This window comes from Berghia stephanieae, chromosome 1 (assembly GCF_034508935.2).
Source record: "Berghia stephanieae isolate SIO BIC M18660-M18661 chromosome 1, UCSD_Bste_1.3, whole genome shotgun sequence".
NCBI classification, from domain to species: Eukaryota; Metazoa; Mollusca; class Gastropoda; order Nudibranchia; family Aeolidiidae; genus Berghia; species Berghia stephanieae.
The window spans coordinates 129,634,363-129,645,218 of NC_088360.1; the positions used below are offsets into that span (position 1 = coordinate 129,634,363).

The 10,856-nt window shown below is 38.7% G+C and overlaps 1 protein-coding gene across 1 annotated transcript in view; it reads right to left on the minus strand.

Annotated features, from left to right (window-relative positions):
* Positions 1-8,666, minus strand: part of LOC144963156 (polypeptide N-acetylgalactosaminyltransferase 1-like) — a 23,125-nt gene extending 14,459 nt beyond the window's left edge. Inside the window, exons 1-3 of the mRNA XM_078896864.1 lie at positions 7,430-8,666; positions 3,761-3,914; positions 1,728-1,891 (exon numbers count right to left, since the gene is read on the minus strand). Coding sequence (XP_078752990.1) covers positions 1,728-1,891; positions 3,761-3,914; positions 7,430-8,087 — 976 coding nt within the window. The 5' untranslated portion in view covers positions 8,088-8,666. The remainder of the gene's footprint in view (positions 1-1,727; positions 1,892-3,760; positions 3,915-7,429) is intronic.
* Positions 8,667-10,856: the final 2,190 nt, after the last annotated feature.

Here is a 10,856-nt window from a genome sequence, read left to right on the forward strand (position 1 = left end):
TAATATTTATTCTTCCCTTCCACTGACATAACCCAATATCATATCCTTTCAAAATGCATTCTTAAATTATTTTAATTTTACACTGATTGGTTCTATAATTTATTTATCGGACCTTATGAATTACCATTGTGGTCTGGGTATCATTATACGTCAAAATGTATGTTCAGTAAAACCGGATACGAAAACAAATTATTGAAATGATACGTGTTTCATAAGAGATCGTACTGTAATATTTTATTTTTGCCATTATGCCATGATGAAATCGGGTATTCCCCATACTAAATAAACTACTAATCGCATTATAAATAGTAACACGAATGAAATTAGATTAAAAAAGACAAGTTGTGATTTCAGGTTGTCAAGCGTTATAATAAACTACAATATGCCATACGAGTACTATGATTTAAACGTTTTGAATATGTCTTCCAATCAGAAGTAACGAAACCAGAATGTATGAGGAGTATAATAAATGATTTGATGCTCCCTTGTATTTTGAAATTCCTACTTTGTTCCCACTATCCACTCGCAAGGAGGTGCTAAAGAGAATGGGATTCCAAAACACAATATTAAAAAATGCGAAACAATTTAACAATCCACTTCTGTATTTATTTAATTTTTCTCGATATAATTTGGAAACGAATGTCGTTATATGACCAATTAATTTCACTTTCAAATACCTACGGATAGATGGGTAGTTCCTGTACAATCCGCAGACAACTCCATGACAACACTACAGGACGGGTCCAGCCAAATAATAGAGCAATTCTTTGTAAATGTCTAATTCATCCTGCTCTTTGTGAACGGCCTCAAACACACACACACACACACACACACACACACCCACGCTAGCAAAATAAATAAAATTCCCTTTATTCATCCCATAGGGGAAATTTGTCTCCAAGGGAAGTCTGAAATATCTCAGGCGTCGGCCGCAATACAGCGCCGCAACTAGAGCTAGAGCGAGGTCAACAAGGCCACACAGCCCAGCGGCAGATGATCGAACTCAGTACCTTTCGGGTACGAAAGCAAAGACCGTACCGCTGAGCCACGCTGCCCCCAATAATCTAATATAACTTAACAGGAATGTTGTACCTGATTTGAATGACCAAATAAACTGTTTACTTCAACTATCGATTGATTAAAATGGTCTACCCCCCCCCCCCCGACGTATACTTATTAGCATGTCTGATAACCCATATTGTTAAAGGTTCATTGTTCTAATGGAAATAGTCTCAAAACAACGCACAATGTTCTCCAACAACAATGATAAAGCAGGCCCATACTTGCCTTCGGTTATTCAACATGCTAATATATTCACTTAGATTCCTCTCCCCCTCAACCGCCCAACCCCTCCCCCCCCCCAACTCCCCTATCAAGTCAAAAAGTCTTTTCCCCGAGAGTGCGGCTATGTGGTCTTGTCGTATGACACTCGCTTTCGGAACGGAAGGTCATGGGTTCAAGCCTCGCTCGGCGCATAGTTGAGTCCTTGGAAAAGTCTCTTTACTCATATTATCTCACCGTACTCAAGTGTAAAATGAGTACCTGACGGGTAACAGCGGTGTCTCTGTCCCAATAAAATGTAATATCGCCCCACAGGCGTCATGTCCCGTCCTAAATGTTAAGTGTTGCTGTTGGCCAGGGACCCATTGTAAAGCGCGTTGAGCACGTTTAGTGGATATTGCCCTATATTATAAAAGCTCATTTTTCCCCGAGAGTAAATTGCCCACCCATAGAGGAGTCGTCATCCATGAGAATGATTTCTTGCAGGAGATCCGGTGGGGTTCTGTCCAGGATACTGTGTATGGTACGTAGAAGTACGGACCAAGCCTCGTTATGGAACACGATGACGATCGATGCTGGGGACAGCCTGCTGGTGTCCATGTTACGGCAACTGTGGTCAAGGAAAGGATAGATCATGTACAAACGGTATGATAACCGAACACAAATTATGGGTTTGATTTAAAATTGGTATAATGAGCAATATTTTCCATTGGATGGAGTGTGTTTGTGGGGCTATGTGGTCTTGTGGTGTGACACTCGCTTTCGGATCGGAAGGTACTGGGTTCGAGCCTCGCTCGGAGCATGATTACGTCCTTGGAGAAGGCTCTTTGATCACATTCTTGCACCGTACTCGTTGTAAAATGAGTACCTGGTCATTAACAGCGTTGTCTCTGTCGGAAAAAAAATGTATTATCACATTACAGGCGTCTCGTTCTACATGTCACGTCACGTGTTGCTATTGGTTAGGGGCACTTGTAAAGCGCTTTGAGCACGTTTAGCGCTATGTAAAAGCTCAAACTCAAGTTTTTCCATTACAATAATGAGACCATAACAGTTTGAATTATGAGATATGCAAATAAGTCCACACATCGGTCATGTAAAATGTCTCTTTTTCCTAATTTTTTTCTACTTTTTCCATCGTAGTCATCTCCATCTTGGCATCCTCTGACTTTAATGTTACTCGTATTTCTCAGCTTACTCTCTACCCTCCCCCCTCCCCCTTTTTTTCTCATTATCTTCTAAACTCCATCTTTCTCTTACTCTCTCTCCCCCCCCTTTCTCTCTCTCTCTATCTCTCTCTCTCTCTCTCTCTCTCTCTCTCTCTCTCTCTCTCTCTCTTCTCCAACTTCTTTCGTTCTCCTTTTTTCCATCCTCTCTTCCGTTCTTCCTTTCTTCGCTCTTCTTCTTCTTCTTCTTCTTCTTCTTCTTCTTCTTCTTCTTCTTCTTCTTCTTCTTCTTCTTCTTCTTCTTCTTCTTCTTCTTCTTCCTCTTCTTCTTCTTCTTCTTCTTCTTCTTCTTCTTCTTCTTCTTCTTCTTCTTCTTCTTCTTCTTCTTCTTCTTCTTCTTCTTCTTCTTCTTCTTCTTCTACTACTACTACAAGAACAACAACAACAACAACAACAACAACAACAACTACTACTACTACTACTACTACTACTACTACTACTACTACTACTACTACTACTACTACTACTATTACTACTACTACTACTACTACTACTACTACTACTACTACTACTACTACTACTACTACTACTATTACTACTATTACTACTACTACTACTACTACTACTACTACTACTACTACTACTACTCCCACCACCACTACTACTACTAGTAGTAGTACTACTGCGACTACTACGACTACTACTACTACTACTACTACTACTACTACTACTACTACTACTACTACTACTAGTACAACAACAACAACAACAACAACTACTACTACTACTACTACTACTACTACTACTACTACTACTACTACCACTTCTATTACAGCTATTTTCTTCTTCTTTGTCTTCTTTATATTTTCCACTATTTCCTTATCCTCTTAGAACGAGTTCCAAAACAGTATCTTATAAATATAAATTTATCACCAAATACCTACTTGCGAAATAAATGGATTTCATGTACGAGATCGTTTCTAAAGAGTAACTTATTGCATAAAACTCTGGCTTTGTGGCCCAGTGGTACGACACTCACCTCCGAACTAGTAGGTACTTGGTTCAAATCCCGCTCTGGGCAGCGCAAATCTGACTCTTTGAAAAGGTCTCTTAAACTACATTTTCTCACTGCATTATTCAGGTGTAAAATGAGCACATGGCCCGTTATAGCACTTTCTCAATCAGAAAGAAAATTTGTAATAGCGCATCACAGACACCACGTCCCGCTGCTTTTAGCACTTTCAAAAGATATTGCGCTACATAAAATTTCAAGTTAAATCAAATCTTATCGGAAGGTAAAATCATTGACTCACGCATCTGGTCGGTTGTCCTCTAACGTCCGATGTACAGCAATTTTTTGACTGACCCATTCATCAAAGTAGTGGAGTTTAAAATCCTCATCTTTCTGTTTCAGCTCGTCTTGTGTCAAAGACTCCCGGTCAATCTGATACTTCCTTCCCATCTCACCTGTAATAAAATCATAATACAGATAAAACGAAATTGACGTCATTCAGATCTTTGCTATTTTTTTATTAGCCAGCAATTTTTATGAGTAGTACTCACTAAATTGTATCAATCGGACTATAGATAGTATGCAGTTGTCGTCATTCCGGTTTTTGTTATTGTTTTTTTTTTGCCATCCACAATTGTGAGTGATTTTCACTAAACTATATTAACCAGACTATAAACGTTCAAGATTTCACATAGTTGTGTGTGTTGGTCCGTTATACTTCCGGATGGCAATGTTGTGAGCTTCTGAGCCAAGTGCATACTATCTGTAGATAGTATGAAGTTGACGTCAATCCGGTCTCTGTTATTGTTTTTTGCCACCCATGTTTATGGGTAATTCTCACTAATCTGGGTTAACCAGAATATAAACGTTCAAGGTTAAACATAGTTTTGTGTGTTGGTCCGTTATACTTGCGGATGGCAATGTTCTTAGCCAAGCGCAAACTATCTATAAACGTTCAAGGTTACACAAGATTGCCATCCGGAAGTATAACGGACCAACACACAAAACTATGTGTAACTATGATCTTTTACAGTCTGGATAATACAGTTTAGTGAGAATTGTGGTCTCGATGTTGTGTCCTAGGGCAAGGCATTTTACACACATTACCCCCTCAACTTAGGTATGAATGAGCACTTGGTTATAGGCAGTGAGGGATATTGTGAGAGTGCCAGTACAAAAAGGACGCCAACCAGGTGACTGGTATTGTATGAAATGGAAAGATGGTTCCTTAGACCCTGTTGGGGAATAAGTAAAACCTTGAGAAGCACATTGTGCAATACAAATCCATGGAAATGCGCTATATAAATGTTCATGCCAATATGGCATTATGTCGGAATGAAGTAAAATGGAAAGCATTGAATTTAAAGTCGAAACATTCAGTGTTAGGAAATTTGACTTGTGTTTACAATGTGAGGGAGTCTCGATAGCCCAGTTGATAGGACAATCGCTTCACAAGCAAAGAACCGAAATCGAACCTTGGTTGTAGTCGAGGTTTTTTTTTCAGACGCCCTGTCCACCACTGTGTTTAGGTCGCTGGGTCTGTTAGATTTGGCTGAAAGTCCGTTGCACTATACTAGAGTCCTATGAAAAGGGTAGCAAGAAATTGCTACTGCCCTTTTCAAGCTATAGAAACCGGGATGAACTCCGGCTCCATGGCTCTAATGGCTCTAAAGGACTACTTTTGTTTTGCAATAAATCTCATTCTCTTTGAGCAATTTGAGTATTTATATGGGCCAATACCCACTTAACGAGATCAGTAAAAAGTAATAAGCAAAAAACGAATACAGTAGCTTTAAAAAAAAAATAACAAAAAACAAACACCCCCCCCCCCCCTCAAAAGAAACAAAACAAAAAAAAATAAAACACCAAACACGGAACATTTCGGGCTCAAACCCCTTCTTCAGCCAACAATAAGAATACAATGTAAACATAAATGCATTACTGTAATCTATTTATGTTTTCATTGCTTTGGTTTTTTTTTTTTTTTTTTTTTTTGTTTATATTGGCTGAAGAAATGTTTTGAGCCCGAAACGTTCCGTATTTTGGTGTTTTGTTCTATTTTTGAAGCTGTTGCTGTTGTATTCATTTTTGTTTATTACTTTTTTTCACAGTCCAGAATTCCTAGCAGCTCAGTAGGTATCACTAACACGTGCTTAATGTGCTTTACAAGGGGTGAGTCAAAAGCAACATTTAACAGATAGGAAGGCGTGACTGACGCGTGTCAGGTGAAATTACAATCATAAATAATGTTCGGCAGAGACAGCGCTGTGAAAGGCAATGCACTCATAATTTTACACATGTGTGCGGTGACATAATGTTAGGGAAAAAACCTCGCTTTTCTAAGGACTACTTAACGACACTCCGAGCGGGAATCGAACCGGGGACCTACCCGTCTGAAGCGAGTGTCATGCCACTGCACAGTAGACCACTACGCTGAATACTGCTCAAGGACCGATCCGAAGTGTTTTGAACTCCAATTCTATAAGTTAATCGTAAAAAGAGGGTCCTGGTAGCTCAGCTGGTAGAGCATCGCTTCAGAAACAAAGGGGCCGAGATTGAACTCGGGTGAAGTCGACATTTTTTTCTGCCTCCCCCACCCACCTCTCTCCTCTCCACACAGCAATAATTGTGTGGCTGTGTCTTATAGATTAGACGGAAAGTACTTTGAGATAGACTAGCGTCCTATCCAAAGGGTAACAAGCAATTAATAATGTCGATACATAAAGTACTTTAGTCTCATTTGATAATTTTTCAGCTAATCAGTGATAATTTTAAGCATTGATCACCCGGGTTCAATCATAATTATTTTCCTGATAAACATAATCTTCCTCCATATCTTAAATTACAAATGTTATTTTTAATACAGTCTCAAATCCGAATCCAAACTTTAACCTCCATTTTCTCAAAATTAAATTCCTGTGACTTAAGTGCAATGCATTTTATTTCATTTTATTTGTTTTCCACGTTAATTTGTGTATTGTGCTGACGAAGGGTTTTTACCCGAAACGTCCATTGCCTGTATCGTTCCTATACGAAGCCTCTCCATTTTCACTCTTTCGTTAGTATTTTCACGATCGCAGGCTTCAGGCAGCCCCTACCGTTTTCTAATTGCTATTATCCGTTTCGTACTTTAGAAACTTGAATAAAGTCCGGCTCCACGGGCTTAATGGCTGTTTAACTCCCCCCCCCCCCCCCCCCCCCCCCCCCAAAAAAAAAAAAAAAAAAAAAAAACAAAAACAAAAACAAAAAAAAACCCAACAAAAGACAAAAAACAAAAAAAAAACAAAAAACAAACAAACAAACAAACAACAAAACTACTTTATCTCGACACAATACCACCGAAAGAGTGACGTGAACTTTGTTCCTTCTATACATCAGTTGCATCTTCTTATTCAACCCAACATAACGCAGGTTTGACACGGTAGTTCACATTTTTTGTTCGTATGGAAGGAACGAAATTGACGCCACGCGGCTCTTTGTTATTGTTTTCGGACAGCCATTTCAATGATTAGTTCTCACTCCCAAACGCTCTTTAGTAAAGATTACGTAGATGGGATTTGATTATTGTTAGTTTTAAATAGGTCTGATAATTGATTTAGGATTAAAGTTCACACATGAATCCAAATCGAAAAAAAATATTTTAAGCTCAAACCATTTCTTCTTCTTCTTCTTCTTCTTCTTCTTCTTCTTCTTCTTCTTCTTCTTCTTCTTCTTCTTCTTCTTCTTCTTCTTCTTCTTCCTCTTCTTCTTCTTCTTCTTCCTCCTCCTCCTCCTCCTCCTCCTCCTCCTCCTCCTCCTCCTTCTCTTCCTCCTCCTCTTCCTACTTCTTCTTCTTCTTCTTCTTCTACTACTACTACTTCTCCTCGCCCTCTTCCTCCTCCCCTTCTTCCTCCTCCCCCCCCCTCCTTCTTCTCCCAAGAAAACAAACACCATACAACCTTATGTAAAAGGACAACAACAAAGGGCTTACCCGGACCTCCTGGCTTTCCATATTTAATAAAGGGAGGGAATTTGATCTCTCCGGCAAATGCCTCTTTGTCTACTTCAGTACCCTTATCATCCGGTCCAGAATACAACACAACTTTCTCCGGTGTCTTAATTTTCCTCTTCTCTTGCTTAGGTCTTTCCATTTTAACATGTTGAAAATATTCTGTTTTAACCTGAACTTTTTTTTCATTTTCATTTGGTCCATTTTGACGATGAACTATCCCAAAGTTATAATCATTTATCTTTCTATTTTTATCGTTGGACTCAAACCTTTTCCCTTTCGCTTGACGATCAACCCTATTCAAATTATCCAACCAATCTTTTTTCTCGAAGCCGTGAAAGTCTTTCATCTCGTCAGGTCTGAATTCCCCAGGGAGCGGGTCATGGTCCTTGATGTCGTGATGGTCTAAGTGTTCCCCGACCATCCCGTCTAGAAGATCGTCTGGGTTGTTGGCACGGTGGAAATGACGTCCTTTTTCATTCACCAGACGTCTATGGTAATTTCTGTGGTGACGTGCCGGCTTTTTAGTGGAGGTGAAAGTATAACACAATAGAATTATCACCACCAAGACCATCATTATTATATTATGTTTCCTTACGAATCGCATTATCTGGCGAAGAAAAAGTCTAATTTCCAACATGATAACGAGTTCTGAATGATTTTATGAGGTAAAGTCGGATGTGTGTTGTGTATTATTCATTGCGAAGTGCCAAGCTTGAAAGTATCCAAGAATATATCGCTGGGAATGAGCAACTGCATGAAACACAATCGTGTCTCTAATCCTTTGGAAAATACAGATTTCGACGAAAACACATAAGATGCAACATACCGAATGATTCTAAAACAGCATGTGATTTTCCAAAAGTTTGGATTTGAATATTGCGTCATTTAAACATGGGAATTTAAATCTTGATATAACATGTAAAACCAAGATGTTATTAGCTTTCTGAACACACCGCGACACGACACGAGCACATTGTTGGTAGTTTTAGTTATAAAGTCAGCATAATCAAAACTGTTTAAAACAATAAAAAATACTTCAATATAATGAACTCTGGTGAAAATACAAAAATAGTGAATAGACGTGGAAATAGAACGAAAAGAAACAACATTCAAACAAATGTATTAAAACAATTGTAACAACAATTAAAATTGAACGATTGCAAAAGCCGATATTTGTTTATAATGTATAGTTACGGCCTTTATAACACAAGACTCCGACATGTACACGTTGATGAAAACACACAATTCAGATACTTTTATCGATTACACGGAATCGGTTTAATTCAAATTTCATATCGCACAACGTCCATAAGAAGGCCGATGTAACAGATGCGATATATCGATTACACAAAAGTGTTATAGATATGAAATAGTTGGATCGTTGGACTAGAATTCAAATCGAGATTGGGTACTGTATTATAGTTTACAATCCGATTCTTTTCCTCAATCAAAACGAATTACCTTCTTATATCGAATTTTCTACCGAAAGTCAATTTTGTAATTACTTTTTGTAACAAAGAAACAATGTTAGACTATCCGTCATGTTGAACAATGGCCTTTTTAAAATTGAAAAAAAGGTACAGTACTGATACAAACACAACAGACTTCTCATACAGAAGGGGTGAAAGAGATTGTCACAAAAAGTTATCAGGATATTTAACTCATGAAGTGCGAGTAAGGGCTAAAATTAATATCGATAAGGGGAGAGAAGTCGTGACGTGACACCTTCTAATCTTCCGGTTCCAAACTCATTGGAAGTGAGACCAGTACTTCGGAAGACTAATAATGAATAGGTCACATATTGAATAATAAAGTGGCAAAACTATTTTAGTAGCAGAATGTATAGCCAGATTCTTAAGATTGCGGGGTTTGGAAAGAGCGAGGATAGATTATCTTTATTGACCACCGGCATATATTTAGACTAGGAACTAAGAGGCCACAACTCTGAAACAAGCAGTTCAACTACACAACGTATGACCTCGCGAGGTCCCAGATTTGAGAGCTTTTGCAAAGAGAAGGGTCACTTAAATGGATCGAAATTTGAAGGACGACTTTTCTGGCCAAATCTTTCAATTCGTGTCTTTCCAGAGTGCGGCAGTTAACTGGTTAAAGATGTTGTACCGACTTTTGATATGCACATCGACAGTGGTACGCAGCACTGTTTGAAAGACTATCGTCTCATCCAAAGGGTAACAAGTAATTGTCTATGAGTGATTGACGCTACAGAAAAGGGGATCAACTCCGGCTCCATGGGCATTATAGCTCTGAAGGACTACCACTACTTTTATTTCATTCAGTGAGAGAGAGAGAGAGAGAGAGAGAGAGAGAGAGAGAGAGAGAGAGAGAGAGAGAGAGAGAGAGAGAGAGAGAGAGAGAGAGATTTTCTGTTTTGGAAAATAACAAAAATACAGCAAGGAAAAAGTTAGATAGAAGAGTAATACAATTGTACAGAATATGCCCCGTTTTCTGTCAATGTACTGCAACATCTTTGTACAAGCCTTAGAAATACAAATAAATTCGTTTGAATTTGTGAAGGGCGTAGAAATGTTGTAGCTTTGAATTGGACCAAAAAAAAAAGCAAAAACAAACAAGCAACAAGCGTCATAGCAAATATCTAACACTCATTCACTTGTGCAGTTTTGTGGTTTGTGGTTTGACACTGGTCTTCGAACCGGTAGATCGCAGGTTCGAGTTCTCCTCTGAGCATCGCAATGTCCCTTAAAACGTCTCCTTACCTAGATAGTATGCAGATGACGTCACTCAGGCCTTTGTTATTGTTTTTGCCATCCGCGTTTGTGAGTTGTTCTCACTAAACTGTATTAACCTGACTATAAACGTTCATGGTTACACAGAGTTGGTGTGTTGGTCCGTTATACTTCCGGATGGCAATGTTGTGAACTCCTTGGCCAAGCGCATTCTATCTAGCCGATAGATAGTTCGAAGATGACGTCACTCAGGTCTTTGTTATTGTTTTTTGCCATCCACATTTATGAGTAATGCTCACTGAACTGTATTAAACTGACTATAAACGTTCATGGATACACACCGTTTTGTGTGTTGGTCCCTTATACTTCCGGATGGCAATGTTATGAGCTTCTAAGCCAAGCGCATACTATCTATAACAGACAGAGTTAATGTAATATAGCCTTAGAGGCGTCGTATCTCGTCCTTTTAAAGTGTTGCTGTTTGCTCGGGACCTTTTCTTAAACGCTTTTATAGAAGGGACGAAATTAACATCACTCCGCTATTTGTAATTGTTTTTAGCCAGCAATATTTATGTGTAGTTCTCACTTAAATTGTATTAATCAGACTATCAACGTTTAAGGCCACACATAGATTCGTGTGGTGGTACGTTATAGATACAACGAAGTTGAAATCACTCAGATCTTTGTTATTGTTTTTTGCC